The sequence below is a fragment of the Bos indicus genome, chromosome 9 (genome assembly GCF_029378745.1).
Source record: "Bos indicus isolate NIAB-ARS_2022 breed Sahiwal x Tharparkar chromosome 9, NIAB-ARS_B.indTharparkar_mat_pri_1.0, whole genome shotgun sequence".
Lineage (NCBI taxonomy): Eukaryota > Metazoa > Chordata > Mammalia > Artiodactyla > Bovidae > Bos > Bos indicus.
Window position 1 is genome coordinate 101863277 of NC_091768.1, and position 16855 is coordinate 101880131.

Consider the following 16855-nt stretch of genomic DNA (forward strand, 5'->3'; position numbering starts at 1 on the left):
TAAGTAGCCGCCTGTGGCTGGAGGCACCCTCCTGGAGGGCACTGCACTGTGATATGAATTAAGGTGGGGCGCGCCTCAGGATTAGCTGAGATCTCAGTGGCCAAGGTCATGGGGCTCAGGGACGAGACAGATGAGCCAGGCTTCCTCCAGGAGGACCAGGGCGGCGGCAGGTTTCCCTTCAACACACTTTAGGGATCCGGGCACAATGGTCTGCTGACAGAACCATACGCCGCAGCGCGGATGGTGGGTGCGGCGGGCAGCGCTGCAGAGGAAGCCCAGGTGGGAGGTCAGAGCACTGCCCAGGTGAGCAGAGCGACGCCCAGGAAGGCGGCCAGGTGAGCAGAGCGACGCCCAGGAAGGTGCCCAGGTGAGCAGAGCGACGCCCAGGAAGGTGCCCAGGTGAGCAGAGCGACGCCCAGGAAGGTGCCCAGGTGAGCAGAGCGACGCCCAGGAAGGGAAGGAGGGGAAGCCCAGGGTCCAGAGGTGACCTAGCAGAAGAGGAGGTGGATGATGCTGGCAGGGCCGGGGAGAGGCCCTGGAATGAGGGATACCCGGACGGATCCTTGGGAGGTGGTGCAGGTCACAGGGCTTCAGTTTCAGCTGAGTTAGGGAGTCGAGCAGGAGCCGCCAGGCTGGGAGGCTGAGAGGCGCGCAGGAGGCTCAGGGCTGATGGACCCGGGGAGGCTTGTCAGGGAGCCCTGTGGCAACGAGCAGCCCGCAGGGGCCGGCCGCCTGGGGGTCAGGGCGGCCTGGGCTGAGTTTGGAGCATGGAGGCCCGGGGGTACTGCACGTCTCGGACAGGGCCTGTCCACCGAACCACAGCGGTGCTTGAGAAATACAGGCATGTTGTCTGAACCTTTTTCCGGGGGTTACCTGAGTCGTTTGCACCACCGAAGACCTATTCTGAAATGAAATTTTTCTTACGGACCTGTTACAAGGAAGGCTTTGTCTAATACTTGGGTAACTTTTCTGCTCCTCTACCAGGGTGTTTTAATTAATTAATTAAGCCACGATTGCGGCATTTGGGATCTTAGTTCCGAAGGAGGGATCAAACCTGAGTCCTAATCACCGGCCCACCAGGGAATTCCCTACAAGAGTTTTTTAATATCTTGTTTTATTTTGTTAATGTATTTTTTAATGGGAGGAAAGTTGCTTTATAGTGTTATGTTGGTTTCTGCCATACAGCGATGCGGATCAGCGAAGTGTCGTGTTCAGACGGTCAATCGTGTCCGACTCTGCGACCCCGTGGACTGCAGCCTGCCGGGAGCCGGCATATTGCATATTGAGTGCATATTGCATATTGAGTGCAGCACTTTCCACAGCATCATCTTTCAGGATCTGGAATAGCTCAAATGGAATTCTATCACTGCCGGGAGCCAGCGTGAGGAACCCCGCCCATGACAAAGGTCATGAGTAAGGAAGCTCGGCATACGCAAAGGCGGGATCGAGCTTCAGGAGTCCCCCTGGAAATTCTCGAGCATCTACCCCCAAAACCAGAGTCTGCCTACTTTCTGCTTTGTGCTCTCACCTACACCTCTGACTTTACGGGGGGCTGTCCCCCACCACCTGTCTCTGAAAAAAGAGTTAGCTTACAGCTCCAGTTAATAATTCCTGGGTGTGACAGTGTTTAACCTACAAACTCCTTTGGAAATCCTCTAGCCTGCCTGAATAGGTTTTTCCAGCCACATGTGATTGTTCAGAGCCTCCCAACTGTGAGAGGCAGGAGATGTTCTAAACTGTCTAAACACAGATTCCTTTGAGTAGTTAAAAGATTGATTAGAAATTGTATTGGTGAAGGGATTTTCACTTGTTGGGCCAGTGTTTGCTGCTAAGTTTCCATATCCCTTACCTGCTGTGTCCCTGGCAGTGTATTGATTAATATGATTGGTGTAAGTAGTAGCTTTAATGTTTGTAACCTGGGACCCTTGAGTTAATTCTTTTTCTTGTTATAGCCCACCACACTTTTGCTCTGTAGGAATGCAACTTTATCTAATGCTTTTGGAGGGTGGCTCCTGACCAATCATCTTTAGAGAAAAATAAGTTTTCTGAAGAAAGGGTCTTAAAATGTTAACAGGCCTCCGGGCCAGAAGATGATGCAAATCACCTAAGCTTTTGCATATGATAAGTTTGCAGGAAGAAAGCCTGGCTTGCTGCAGGACTCTACCCCTTCCCCCGTTATCCTCTATGCATAACTTAAGGTATAAAAACTACTTTGGAAAATAAAGTGCGGGCCTTGTTCACCGAAACTTGGTCTCCCCATGTCGTTCTTTCTCTCACCTTCTGGCTGAATTATTCAGCCTCTTTTCTCCACTGAATTTCCTCACTGAGCTATCCTTATTTCAGCCTCTTTTCTCCACTGAATTTCCTCACTGAGCTATCCTTATTTCAGCCTCTTTTCTCCACTGAATTTCCTCACTGAGCTATCCTCATTCTATTACTCTTTATATCCTTAATTAACGTTTAATTAAGCAATTGTTTCCTGATCTTCGCCTACGCCGTCTCTCCTTCGAATACCCTGGATCAGCCGGGGCTGGACCCTGGCAGCAGCCCACCAGGCTCTTCCGTCCGTGGGGTTCTCCCGGCAAGAATGCTGGAGTGGGGTGCCATTTAAGGAGAGATTCTCTCCGTGTGTGAGAGCTACGCCAACGTGAAATCAAGAACTGAAAGGATCCTGACCTTTGGCCCTGTGTGGTTTATGGTGTGTCCATGAGCTTCTGCGTCATGAGCTTCCCAGAGCTCGTGGCAATGCTGACGGACGCCCAGCTCTGCGGAGATCTCGGGTCGGCAGCTCGTGCCGGGGCATAAGGAACAGAGGTAGCATCTGGGACAGCTGCCCTCCCCCCACCACGGCCCCCTACAAGGAAAGCGTGTGATCTAGGAGGGGGCGCAGGGGGCGGAAGTGACCCTGTCAACGCTTGCAGGACCTACACTGCCCTCTGGTGGCACGTTCTGAGAATTGCAAACTCGCGGGAAGCCCCTACTCTGCGTGGGGCTGGGGGGCTGGCTGGGGTGGGGTGGGGGTAGCTGTAGTGAAGCTCTGGGAAGAGGAAATGAGCTCATGCAGTCCTTCCTGCTACGCAGTCCCCTCCCTGCTCTGCAGTTCCTCCCCCCGCCCCGCAGCGCCCCCTTTCCCTGGCCCTCCAGCTCTTTCAGAGCATCTTCTCCGTGAGACCCTCTCTGTCTGAACTTGCCCTCCACGGCCCCCTTGGCCTCCCTGTGTCCCCCCAGCACTCGGTGCCCTGTGATGGTCACATCCTTTGTGTGATTTGCTTGTTTCTTCTGTTTCCTCTCTCATCAGGAAGAAAGCTGTTGGAGGGCAGAGTTTTGCTGGCATCCCTGGGGCCTGGTGAGGAGCTGGTCTGAAGAAACGTTTCTGTGAGCAGACAGCATCTCTCCATCTGTCCTGGGGAGAACCTTCCTGACTGCGCCTCAGGGCACCCACTTTCCTACTGGACTTCCCCTGCCATGCACCCCTCTTCCAGCGTCTCCATCAGCCCTCAGGAGACCGAGACCCCGCCCCGGGGTCACCAGAGCCGCTCTGCCTCCTCCTCATTTCACAGGGGGTCCTAGAAGGCTTTGTTGGAGGAAAGGGAAATCTAAAGCCACTCGAGCTTTCTGGAGACGTGGGAACCCGCATCCCAGCCCCGTGGACTGTGGTCCTGGAACCTGCGCCCTGCGGACCCCAGTCTGGGGACCCACGTCCTGGCCCCGGGGACCGCGGTCTGGGCCCTGCTGACCTCTGGCCTCCTCTGGTCCAACACGTCAGGGACAGTTGCTCATCTGGCGGCCGTGAGGCCAACGTTGATTATTTCATCATTAACCTTCTCACGGGCTTAGACATTATGCTTCCACTGTGGTTCCCGTCAGTCTTTTGGATCAAGTCCCACGTGATTCCGGGTTTCTCTGGATGTTTTCTAGGTCTCACCGGGGATCTGGTGTGACTAGGCCAGAGTGTTGTTAGCAAAAATCTTAGGCTCTGAAAATGTGTTTTAAATTTATGTGCAGAGCCTAACTCTGGTCTTAATTTCTCTTAAAAAAAATCTTTTCTTCAGTCTGAGCATCTACCTTTTCAACTGCTATTTACGACTAAAAACAAAACCCGATCGATCCGGTCTCCAAGTCCATATCAGTTTACCTGATAAAGAAGCAGAGGTCTGCAGGCCTTGACGTGTCCATGTGATCAAAGTTTCCAACTTCACAGTCCGTCCCTCAGCCCAGAGCAGAGCCCAGGAGCCCTGAGGTCAGGGTCAGGGGCTGAGCTGACTTCCCATTCCCCCAGGAAAGAAACCCTGCGTGATAAGATTTGTGGGAAACACTGAAATCACGGAACTCACGGCCCGCAGTGCTGCTTCTGAGCTGAGACCACGCCTACGGTTTGGAAACCGAGACTCTCTTGCCTAAGCTCAGGTGCGATGAAAACAGCAAATTGAAAATTGTTTCTCTGCCAAATGTTTATATGATGGTTTTCCTCATCATTGTAAAGTGACAAGCACACACCCGAACTGGACACGTGTCACACAGGAGGGCTGTTGATTTAGATCCTGAATTAGAGCGGGTGTTGGGGAATCAACTAAATAAAACTCCAGAGTCACCAGCTGGACGCTGAAAGGCTGATAAGATCTGTGTCTGAGAGGATCTGGCACATCTTAAGGCCTCCGCTTGGATCCCCTCCTGATGAAAGCGCAGCTGCCCTGTCTGTGGAGCTGGCCTCCCGCGGCTGCTGCGGTGCTGTTACTGGTTTACGCTCCTGTTGCAGTTTGTTCCTCTCCTGCTGGAAGCTCGGCTTCACGGGAGGCAGGCCCTGCCCTGTGGCTCAGAACCTCTCAGGACCGCGATGGGCGCGCGGTCCCAGCTCAGGAAATGTGCTCTGACTCAGCGACTGCACGGGGGACCACGTGTTGAGTCCACGTGTCCGCGCGTCAGTGATGAGATGACCGCCACTGTGTCAAAGCACGGGCAAGCAGAGGGAGCTGGGGTGGGTGCCCTCCCGGGAAGGGAGGCGCCCTCATCCGGCGCCGGCCTGGGAAGCCGAGACCCGGGGCGGGGCTGCGGCCTGCCAGCCACCTGAGCAGCAGAGCCAGAACCCACGCCCAGCGTCTGACCTGGGATCCCAGGTCACGCGCTGCCTGGTTTCTGGCCTCGTCCACCAGTGGGACTCATTGCCTGGGAGGTCTCAGAGCGGATGAGCGCCGGGATCTGCTGGGGCCCAGACCTGGGTGACCCTGGGGTGCCCTGGAAACTGGGCGCCTAGGCACAACTCTCCCTCACCCACCTCGGGTCCCAGGGTCTTGGGAAGCAGGTACACCTACTGGCCGGGTTGGTGGTGCTCAGGAAAAGTGACAAGTGGGATTGGAGAATATAGACAGGATATTCTGCAGGAAAGATGTCTGCAGGCCTATTTCACATCCTACAGAAGGTACGTGCACTGCTGGTTGAGGGTCGCCGGGAAGTCCGGTGAGCTGAGGCTGCAGACCGCCCCTGCCCAGCCCAGCCCCTCTCCCGGTCTCATGGGTGACAAGTGAGGACAGCGTGTGCAGATGGGAGCTGCCGGGGTTGGGGAGGGTGGACCCCTGGCCTTGCTCATCTGCACACGTGCGAGCAGTCACGGAGCTGACGCTCACGGACAGCACACAGCCAGGGGCACAGAACTGTCCCGACCTGGGCAAAGGACGGCCGCTTGCCTGCAGCCCTTAGTGGAGGCCTGGGGTTTCCCAAGTCTGGCCTGGTAGTCACACAGCACCTGTGTGCACCCTCGGCCTGGGCCACGTCCCCCACTCCCAGAGAGACCTGGTGGGGGGCGGGGACTGAGGTACACCGGGTCTTGCTGTCGGCTCTGGGGAGGGGGTCCTGACTCCGAGCCTCCTATCCGGGCCGCGTCCCTGCGACTGTGGCAGGTAACTTATCAGCTCCTGAGCAGCAGAGCCGGGATGTCGCAGTTGCCTGCGATCCACACACAGGCTGACCTTTGCCCACCTGGAAGACAGGATGTCGGGATGTCATGGGCTGGTCCCGGGGCAAACGGGGGCTGAGACTGCAGGTGGAGTTCGGGCTGCTGTCAGCTGGCCTCACAGTGGGGAGCATGTCCCGGGTTCTCGGGGAGGAGGAGGGGGCAGCTGGGAGGACGGTGGACTTGGCTCTCAGGCTGCAGGGAGGGACCGGGAGCCGGGGAGTGAAGCAGGCGCCTCAGAAACTGCACACGATGGGGCTCAGAGCCTCCTGGAGCTCCCAGAAGGTGCACGGCCCTGCCTTTGCTCCGTGGGCCCATCTCGGACTTCTGACCGCCAGAACCACTTCCCAAGGGACTGTTCAACACCCCCGGGCTATGGGGGCTTGTCATGCAGCAACAGATCACACATGCGAGTTGCTCTCTCCAACTCAGTCTCTTCTGGGGGGTTTTCTGAGCACCCTCCAGGGCCGCAAAGAACTCCTTGTGTGTTACCACTCGCTCTGAAAGCCAGCGCGCCTCCTGCCTGAGGGCCCTCAGGAGGGACCCCTCTGCTGGGGAAGCAGCCCCCAAAATGTGTGTGTGTGTGTGTGTGTGTGTGTGTGTGTTGGGGCGGTGGCCCAACCTGCAGAGAGAGAGATGTATGTGTGTGTGTGCGTGTGTGTGTGTCCGGGGCGGGGGGGCGCAGCCCGGCCCGCAGACAGAGGTGTGTGTGTGTGTGTTGGGGGGGTGGTGTGTCCTTCAGAAAGAGAGATGTGTGTGTATATGTGTGTGTCGGGGGGGGTGGTCTGGTCTGCAGAGAGAGGTATATGTGTGCGTGTGTGTGTATGTGTGTGTGTGTTGGGGGGTAGGGCAGTCCAGCCTGCAGAGAGGTATATGTTTGTGTGTCGGGGGCAGGCGGTCTGGCCTGCTGAGAGAGGTGTGTGTGTGTGTGTGTGTGTGTGTGTGTGTGTCGGGGGTGGGGTGGCCCGGCCTGGAGAGAGGTGTTTGTGTGTGTGTGTGTGTGTGTGTGCGCGCGTGCGCGCGTGTTGGGGGGGGTGACCCGGCCTGCAGAGAGAGGTGTGTGTGTGTGTGTCGAGGGGGGCGGTCTGGCCTGCAGAGAGAGAGGTGTGTGTGTGTGTGTGTGTGTGTGTGTGTGTGTCAGGGGGAGGCGGTCTGGCCTGCAGAGAGAGAGGTGTGTGTGTGTCCTGCCTGCTGACACACACAGGTGAGGAACTGACCAAGAGGGAAGAAGAAATGAGGTTAGAGAGCTGATGACCAACAGCGTAGCTTTTTGCTTTATTTCTGTACAAAGAAAAGATGGGCGTGAAGTGGCCCGTGGAGGCATCCGGGGAGACTGTGGGGATGGAGACCAGCAGCCCGCTGCCCCCCCCAGGCCTGCATCGCTGACAACACAACTGTCCGCTGTCTCCTGCCCGGCTGCCCGGGGCGTGCACACACAAACACACACGTACACGCACTCAGCACTCACACCTACACGTGCACAGACACAGCCACACCTCGGGCCCCCGGGACAAGAGGAGGCCGGGGGCAGAGCCAGAGGCTGGCAGGAGGGCGAGAGGCGGGGAGGCCAGACGCTTACCTGCAGGCCGTCACCCGTAACAGAACAGAAAGGCCAGTGTCAGAGCTGTGCTAGAAAAATAGTACACTTCATAAAACCCGTGTTTATTAAAAAAACCTATTCAGAAAGTCTGGAAAGCGTAATAAATACGGTAGGGTGGCCGCCCATCTCCAACATAAAATATAAAGCGTGAGCACGAGTCCCCTGTAAACACGGATGCGGGCTGGGTGCAAAGTGCTGGGCGGCGGGGCGGAGCGCAGGTCCCTTCCGGAGTGGCCTGAGCCCTCAGAAGCTCAGCGCCCCCTCCAAGCTAGAACCCCACGGCCCTCGGGAGAGGCGCAGGGAGCCAGCCCACGTGGGCAGAGAAGAGTGCAAATCAGATCCTCCTGCGGGGACGGGGCTGGGGAGGCGAGGGGACCCCGGGGGCGGGGCGGGGCGACACCGGTGAACACACTGGCTTCATCAGTGCTACGACCAGTCACAGACCGACGGCCTTCCTAACAGCGAGGGGGGTCTGGGATCCCGGACAGCCCGACCTGGGGAACACGGGAAAGCCCACTCTCCGCGGCTCTGACACGGGGGCGCAAAGCTTTCACTGGGGAGGGGGGCGAGTCAGGTGCTTCTCTTAAAGCAGAGGCGGCAGGGTGGATGAGACCAGAGGGGGCGCCCCAGAGGGCGCGTCTGGGCGGGAGGCCTGTGATCCAGGGCTGGGCATCTGCGGTTGCTATGAAGGGCGTGGGGGGTGGGGTGAGGGGTGTCTGGCTCTGTGAGGGGGGCAGGGCAGCCGGCTGGCCTGCTGGCGGCCACTCCAGGCGCACACGCCCTGCAAAGCAGCGACCGCACCTGCACTCACACTCCGCCCGCCGGTCAGAAGGCCCAGCCGTGGGCCGCTTCACTCAAGACTTCTGCAAGTTCAGTTGAAAATAGGGTCTTGACTTCTCCCGGCGTACTTCCTGCAGAAAGCCTCGTTTCCGAGGAGGGTGAGGGAGGGGGGCGCTGCACCGACAGTCAGGCCGTCGGGCGTTCAGCAGAGCTGGGGGGGCGGGGTCCGCAGAGCCGGGCGCGGGCTGAGTGCGGGGTCCCCGCGGCGCTCTGAGAGGTCAGAGTGGAGGGCTGCACGTAGGCGAGCGGAGCCCGCGGGCCGCTCAGAGGTCACGCCGATCCCCTCCCAGCGCTGCACCTCCTCCGCCTTCTCTCTCCCTCCATCGCAAGGCTCCGACTCGAAGCAAATGAACGAACCTGCCCACAAGCCCAGGACAAAGGCCCAGGAGCCCGTGGGCCGGATGTTCTCTGTGCAGTCAACAAGACACAAAGGATCATCGTCCATCTCCGGGAGGGCAAAACCTGTGACCTGGGGCCACTCGGGTTTGCCTAAGTGTCCAATAACAGGTGAAACCGTTCTGACCTAAGACAAAACTCTTGCGGGTAGAAGTCTCTTGAGCCTCTGGGGAAAAAAAGCCTCACTTTCTATTGAGAAATATGAGAAATGCCTGAAAGGGTTTTGTGGGAAAACAGGTACATGGATCTGTTGCCACGTTTTCATTCTGTGTGGTTCTGAGGGGGAAAAAAAGCCTCGTGGAATAATTAAAGCTTCAGCAATATGCTTATATTTTAAGGTCTGAAGACCATTAGACAGAGCTAGGGAGCTATAGTTTTAGAGTGCGGCATTCGTTGATTTTGGGGTTGGGTGCCAGAGTGAGTGGAGACGGAGGGACTTTTAAATCCTGTCTTCTTGGTGAAAACCTGGCTGAGAACAGGCGCGCCCTCCCCGCCTGAGTGCAGGGGGGCCCAGCGCTGCCGGACGACGCCCACTCCCCCGTGCACACGCCCTGCAGAGACATTAAACATCCCTGACGCTTCAGCTGAGGACAGCCCTGTGAGACAGAAACACAACACACAGCACGAAAGCACAGCTTCCACAAAGGGCACCCCTGCCCTCTGCGAGCATCCTGCTACTCGCCTCTGGCCCCGGGCGGGGCGGGGACGCGGCAGCGGTCTCCAGGGCAACAGAGAGAGGGCGGAGGGAGCCAACCGAGCTCGGGGTTTCCGGCGGCCACCGCGGCGCTTCCACGGACCAGGAAAGGGAGAGCCAGCACTCGGGGGAGCCCGGGACCTCTCGCAAGTTCGGGAGAGGAGTGGAGCAGCCCTCCGCCAGCCCCCGGTCCTCGTCAGGGGGGCACAGGCTTCGGCTGGCTCCTTCCCGGGCGAGGGGACACCAGCGATGCTTGTGAAACGCGGCCACTGGTTCTGAGGTGGCCTCGCCCCTCCCCAGCTCTGCAACAGGAGAGAAGGCGGGGCTCGGTCCAAGCGGGGGGCGGGGGTTGGAGGAGACAAGGGCTCTTTGGTTCATTCGGAGGGAACAGGCGTCCGCCCGCCGGTCACTCAGCCGCGGGCACAGGCCGAGCGCAGGGGCCGGGAACCGCCCCCTCCTCGCGGTGACATCCAGGCCGCGTGTGCCGGAGGTGGAACCAGGTTGCTGACTTTACAGCTGGAGGAGGCATCTCTCCACAGAAACACAAGCCATGTGCAAGGCTCACGGGCCGGGAGGAGCCCCCGGGTGCTCGGCACGGTCAGGGGTGCAGGAAGGACTCCGTCTGGCTGGTGGGGGCGGAGGGGGTAGGTTGGCCTGGCCGCGCGTCCGGGGGTCACCGTCTAATCCTCTCCGGGCTGCAGGAGAAGGCGCGGGGCTCGGCTACAGCCGCGTGGACGTGAGTCTCTTCATGCCCCGGCGCTGGGCCAGGTTGGACGACAGCACGGGCTCCAGCCGCGGGGCCTGAGGGGCTCTGTTGAGAGCGAAGTAGGTGGCGGCCATGGCTCCCTGCAAACCGAGGGGGAGGCGGGCTCGCTGAGCCTGGGTGGCCGGGAGGCCCTCCGTCAGGGATCAGGACCCGGGCGGGCGCACTCAGACATCCGGCTGTTGCTCTGACCGCCGCGTCCGCCCACCCACCGCCTGCGCAGTGACGCAGGAACGCAGACCCACCGTCCAGTGAACTGAACGGACGCCTCGGGCTCCCACGGAGCCCCCGGGTGAGGCCTCCTGACGCCCACCCTGCCGAGTCCCTGGGGCGCCCTCCTGGCAATGACCGAGCCTGTCGGCCCCCGCTCTGCCCGTTTTGAGGGTTTGGGACCCACTTGGGGGCCGGGGCCACTCCTAGAGCAGCTCTAACCGCCCCGGGAAGGTCGGGCTGGGCGGCTCCTCGCAGGAGCCCCGGTCCCTGCGCAGCCGGGGCAGCGCACCCTTCCCGGAGGAGGGTCCCACCGGGATGCAGGGCTCCCTGCAGACGGGTGCGGGCCTCACACGTCTTGACGGGGCGTGGGGCTCTCTGGCCAGGCCGTGAGAGACGGGCCAGGCCGCCCGAGGAGCAAGACTGGGCTGCAGTGCCCAGTGTCATCACACCAGCAGCGCCGGTAAGGCGGGGTCAGACTCCGCCAGCGACCAGGAGCGCCAGGGCCTCAGCCCTCCCAGCGCACAGCCCGTGGGCGGGACCCCCTGTCCCCGTTGTGTGGACCCCCGGGTCCTCTGGGCGCCGCCCGTCTGTCTGGGCTGCACCACAGGGGCAGGGGCGTCACCAGCGGGGTGACCGGCAGCCACCGCCTGGCTGTTCGTAGGTTCAATGACACACAGCCGCAGTGCAGTGGCCTGGAAATGATGGCCGCCCCACAAGGTCAGAAGAGCCCCGCAGTGCGGGCCTGCCCTAAGACAAGGACGGAAGGGTCAGCGTCTCCATGGGGCGAGGCCTCTAGACCCCGGAGCAGGACCCTCTCGGCAGCCCGCCCTGAGCTCCGCGGGCACGGCTGCTCTGGGCTCACCCATCGTCCAGGGCTTCCTGCACGGCCCCCAGGGTCTCAAGATGCCCTAAGCTAAGAGGCCACGCCAGCGGGGGCGTGGTGGTGGGTGAGCTACCAGGAAAGGCTGGCTGCAGAGGGCTCAGCAAACCCCGGCCCGGGGCCCAAGCCGGCCGCTGCCTGGTGTAGCTCTTTCTGGAACTCACTGACCACTCAGGTGCCATCCGCGGTGTTTCTGTGCTGACACAGAGCTGGGCAGTGACAGCCATCCGGTGAACCCTCAGCTGTGTGCCTTCTGGGGTTTACAGAGGCTCCTGCAGAGCTCAGGCCCAGAGTGGCGGGCCTGGTGCCCGGCCTGGCATGGGGCCCTCAGCCTGTCTCTCCTCTCTGTCTCTCCCTTGTCCGTCTCTGTCTCTCTTACACACACACACACACACACGTAATGAAGCTGTTCAGAAGCTGCCCCTTCGTCAGTGTTGCTGTGTGACCGCAGGTGTGGGGTACACCTGTCTGTGCCGGTTCCTGGTTCCCCTCCTGTACCCAGGACCCCCGGGGGTTAACCGGGCAGGAAGTCCCCCTCCCACCGACGGGACCGCGGGCAGTACCTTCACCAGGTGGACGTCCTGTCTGCTGAGCTGGTTTGGGGACAGGTGCTCCCTGTTGACGATCCAAGGGTGTTTGAGGACCTGAACTGCCGTCAGGCGCTGGTGAGGGTCCACGTGGAGCATCTTGGACACGACGTCCTGCGGGGGAGGGTCAGCGGGGGACGGGGGTGAGGACTGCCCGGGCTCGGAGCCGTCCCCCTCCTCCCTGTCCCCCTCCTCCCTGTCACGGCAAAGCCTCACCACTGTCCTGGGAGTGACTCTGTGCATCTGGGGTCAAACATTTGCGGTCAGGTTTGTAAGAAGGTGAATTTTAGAAAAACAAGTTTGAACCATCATCAACATGGTGGGTGCCCCCGGGTTTATTTATTTTTAATTTTTTTGGCTGGGCTGAGTGGCTTGCGGAATTTTAGTTTCCTGATCAGGGACAGAACCCGAGCTCTTGGTTGTGACAGCATGGAGTCCTAACCACTAGGGAATTCCCACTCCAGGTTTCTATTGTAGGGAAGATTTCACATCTAAAGAGAAATCAAATGTGGAGATGTTCAATAGTGCATGTAAGTTACTGCAATACTGAGTCAAAATGATAATCTTCCCAAGGGAGAAGCTGAAATAAGGACTACCCAACAGGTACAAACCAATCACAATGTCCTCGGTTACATTTTATGACATGTAATAAAATATTACTGTCCTCAACGCCACACATATTTGGTACAGCATTTGCTGCAAATAATTGTCAACTATGGAATTAATGGTCTGGTTGCCATTATATGTGTTCAAAGGTTTCATGTTCCATAGAGGTGATTTTCTTCTTTGATTATAACATAATAACAACAAAAACTCCTAAAATGGGTTTAAAGACTGAGCTCGTCTTTATATTAACATGTTGTAATACAGGCAAATGCGTGTACACACAAGTATGGTTACAACTATGATTTGTATCTGCATGGAATTCATGAGACTGTCTTCACACACTTGAAGTACCTACTCCTGTGAGTCATCAGGACTGTCCTTGGGTGAAGGGGCTGAATATGATGCCCCTGTGTTGCAGGGGAAGATGTGACGTGTCCACTTGTTCACCACGTGCCCAAGGACGGGCCCCCGGGGAGAATCTGTGGGTTTCCACCAGCCTGCTCTCCTGCCTTAGTGTTCCCACCAGGTTCCAAAACGAAATGAAGTCAGTTAAAGTCTCTGCACAGTGTGAAGTTGCATCGCTCAACAGAACTTGTGGTCATTAACCACAATGAAGAAAGCCTGTACACCCTCAAGCAACTCCTTCTGCAGAGAAACCCAAAGCCTTTTTACACTTGCTGACACTAGTCTTGGTAACTTCTTGAGACAAATATCTCCTAGAAGGATTGTTCCTCCCATTTTCAGGTATAAAAATGAAAAGTTGGGAGAACTTTATTGACTTGCTCAAGACCTCACAGGGACTTCCCTGGTGGTCCAGTGGTTAAGAATCCTCCTTGCAATGCAGGGGACCCAGGTTCGATCCCTGGTCAGGGAACTAAGACCCCACCTGCTGCAGAGCAAGCAAGCCCTCAAGATGGGACTACCGAAGCCCATGGGCTCGGGAGCCTGCACACCGCAACTGGAGAGTGTGTGCACCGTGACAAAACACCCCGACTGCCACCACTGTGACAACACAGCTAAATACAATTAATTAAAAAAAACCAAACCCTCACAGTAGGGAATTCCCTCATGAGCCAGGGGTTAGGACTCTACGCTTTCACTGCTGAGGGCCCCAGTTTGATCCCTGGATGGAGAACTAAGATCCCAATGAGCCAGGCGGGAAGGCAAAAACCTAACAGAAACCAAGCCCACTGGCCTAGATGTTTCTGGGAAAGTGACATTAACATTTAAATCCATCAACTTCTCCATAATGTGGGTGGGCCTCATCCAACCAGTTGAACGTCTTAAGTGAAAAAAGACTGACGTCCCCAAGGAAGAGGAGATTCTGCCGGAAGACAGCTTTGGACGAGAGTGGCAACTTCTATGCCTCCCTGAGCCTCCAGGCTTCCGGCCTGCCCTGGAGATTTGGGACTTAACCGTTACCAGCCTCCACGATTCCACAGAAACAGACCTCCCTCCCTCTGTCTCAGTCTCTCTATACATACACACCCTGTTCTGTGTCCCTGAAGAACTAATACACAAGACTACGGAAAATGTGAAAAGGGCTATGAGATAGTTTTGCAAAAATAATTGTTTTTCTCTGAAAGGCATACAAAATCTCTGAGTACAAAATATCTACGTTATTTGCATGAAAAGTATCCTCTAGCTTCCTCGGAGATGTTCCTGCAGAATCTCCACCCCGGGGCCGTGAGGGCGCCGGGCAGAGAGCTCACCTTGGCCGCGTCAGAGATGGAGTCCCAGTTCCCCCCGGAAAGGGCGTACTTTCCGCTGCCGATCCTTGCCAAGATGTCCTCAGGGGTGTCATCCGGCCCGTTTGCAAAAGGGGTGAATCTGTGTGATGAGAGATTTGTGGTGATGAGCTTCCATTTTATAATCTACGATAAAGCTCATTGTGTGTCTTTGTGGTAAAAACAATCATTTTTTTCTTTCTCATCATGCTCCAAATCCAAGATTCATGGCAGAGCGCAATTTATTTCTTCCTGCTGTGTCTCTTTTCCTTACTCGGCCAGTGCTAAAGGTTGACAGGGCAAATGAAGACGTGGACCCAAAGATGAGCCCTTCGGGACCATTTCTGGCTTCCCTGGTGACAGAGTGGTACAGGGGTTTCCCCGGTGATACGGTTTCCATGGTGACAGTGTGGTATAGTGGATGGGAGCCTGGGATTTGAAGTCTGAGAGACCCATGGTTGATATATTACCAACAGTGGGTTCTTTGACAAATTAACTTTTTGAGGCTCAGTTGGAAATGGGCAGCATAACACACTAGAGCAGCGGTGTGCACAGACACACAGAGTGTGAACACTTCTTGCGCATCACTAACGTGTGATGGATGTTTCTTGCCACCCCTCACATAAACCATGGTGGGTCAGTGTAGCCTTCCCCGGAAAGGAATTGAGTGTAATTCTAACAGCACTCCCTTCAGTGGCAGCTCTGTGCTCCTAGTTAAGTATCGGCAAAGCGAGCCCCAGAAGGGCCACCAAGAGAGGCACCGGGAAGAGACGGCAGGCCACCCGGGCTCCCCCTCCACTGGACACCGCCCCCGCCTCGCTGGGAAGCGCGTCACTGAGGCCACACAAGAAGCAGGCCCTTTCCTCCACTTTGCCCAGTAAAGAGGGCTGGACGACCTAGACATCTCGCCTGCCCCTCCACCCAAGTGTTCAACAACGTTTAAGCCACCGGGCACGAGGGGATCCTTGGATTCCAGGCCTTCCTGGCTGGAAGGAGCCGTCATTGTCACACCATGTGCTCCTCTCACTCAAAAGTGAGGGCAGTGAGGGGCTCAGGTCAGGATTCACCCAGGAGTAGAGCGAGTGAGGGTAAATCTATGCTGGAGCCCGGGGCTGCCTGCCGGCTTCAGGACACAGCCACTTCCTGGCTCGAGGAGACGTTTCTAAGCAAAGATGTGACCTTTCCAGAGGGTGCATGGTCCAGAGGTGAGGGTGGCCTCGTGGTCTGAGGCTTGGGGTTTTGTGGGTGAGCTGAGCCCTGCAGCGGCAGCTCCCTAATTCCAGAGACATCCTTCAACGACAGGCAGTGCTAAACTTCCTGCCCCCTCTCTCTGACCATCCATCGGGCCCCAGGCCTGAGCTCCGGGCCTGGGCGGGGGCCCGAGCGGCCCCCACATGGGCTGCATTACCCCGCCAGCATGGTGTAGAGCAGGATCCCCAGGCTCCAGATGTCACACGCCGCGTCATAGCCCTGCCGCTTCAGGACCTGTGGGGAGAGCAGATGCGGATCAGCGCTGGGCAGAGTTCAAGTTCAAAGCATGTTGCTGTGATGGGACCATAAGGCCAGTGGAGGTGGGGGTGGGGCATGGGGGTGGAGACGGGGTGGGGTGTGGGGGAAGTCTTCAGTGAGACCATCGTGTACTACTGCAAAGCCAACCCCAATTTCCCACAGTAGGAGTCCCCCAAGACCAGCGCACACAGAGAGCCCCAGCTCTTGATGAATATACGACAGATGGAAAAGGAAACATTTAACTTTGGAGGAAGAAGAGCTTGGGGAGCTCCCTGGTGGCCTCGTGGTTAGGACCCCGGGCTTTCACTGTGGTGGCCCGGATTCAATTCCTGGTTGGGGAACTGAGATCTCGCAAGTCACGTGGAGCCCCAGCTCTTGATGAATATACGACAGATGGAAAAGGAAACATTTAACTTTGGAGGAAGAAGAGCTTGGGGAGCTCCCTGGTGGCCTCGTGGTTAGGACCCCGGGCTTTCACTGTGGTGGCCCGGATTCAATTCCTGGTTGGGGAACTGAGATCTCGCAAGTCACGTGGTGTGGCGGGAAAAAGGCAAAATTATTTTTAGTGTAGTAAAATATACTTGGGCTTCCCAGATGGTGTTAGTGGTAAAGAACCTGCCTGCCAACGCAGGAGACATAAGAGATGCAGATCAATCCCCTGGGTCAGGATGATCCCTTGGAGAAGGAAATGGCAACCCCCTCCAGTGTTCTTGCCTGGAGAATTCCACGGACAGAGGCAGGTGGGCTACCGTCCATGGGGTCACAAGAGTTGGACACGACTGAAGTTCGTCATTTAGTTGCTTAGTCACGTCTGATTGTTTGTGACCCCATGGACTGCAGCATGCCAGGCTTCCCTGTCCTTCACCATGTTCAGCACCAGCAAGCTGGAGCTTGCTCAAACTCTTGTCCATCGAGTCAGTGACGCCATCCAACTATCTCATCCTCTGTCGTTCCCTTCTCCTCCTGCCCTCAGTCTTTCCCGGCATTAGGGTCTTTTCCAATAAGTTGGCTCTTCACATCAGGTGGCCAAAGTATTGAAGCCTCAGCTTCAACATCAGTCCTTCCAAATGAATATTCAGGATTTATTTCCTTT

General features: G+C 57.4%; 1 protein-coding gene and 1 long non-coding RNA gene across 10 annotated transcripts in view; both read right to left on the reverse strand.

Annotated features, from left to right (window-relative positions):
* Positions 1-961: 961 nt before the first annotated feature.
* LOC109563604 (uncharacterized) lies at positions 962-5088 on the reverse strand. 3 transcript variants are annotated; one of them, XR_011568578.1, is made up of 3 exons: positions 3738-5052; positions 2677-3359; positions 962-1338 (listed from the first exon to the last, which is right to left on the reverse strand). It is a non-coding gene; the product is annotated as an uncharacterized lncRNA (long non-coding RNA). The 3 variants fall into 3 exon arrangements; XR_011568579.1 differs by having other exon boundaries at positions 3239-3359; positions 3738-4972; XR_011568577.1 differs by having other exon boundaries at positions 962-3359; positions 3738-5088.
* A 2110-nt stretch (positions 5089-7198) lies between these two features.
* The window catches only part of RPS6KA2 (ribosomal protein S6 kinase A2), a 334973-nt gene continuing 325316 nt past the window's right edge, over positions 7199-16855 (reverse strand). For all 7 annotated transcript variants that reach the window (XM_019967675.2, XM_070796504.1, XM_019967678.2 and 4 more), the window contains 4 exons: positions 15662-15738; positions 14239-14356; positions 11897-12034; positions 7199-10323 (listed from right to left, as the gene is read on the reverse strand). In XM_019967675.2, coding sequence (XP_019823234.2) covers positions 10198-10323; positions 11897-12034; positions 14239-14356; positions 15662-15738 — 459 coding nt within the window. In that variant the 3' untranslated portion in view covers positions 7199-10197. The remainder of the gene's footprint in view (positions 10324-11896; positions 12035-14238; positions 14357-15661; positions 15739-16855) is intronic.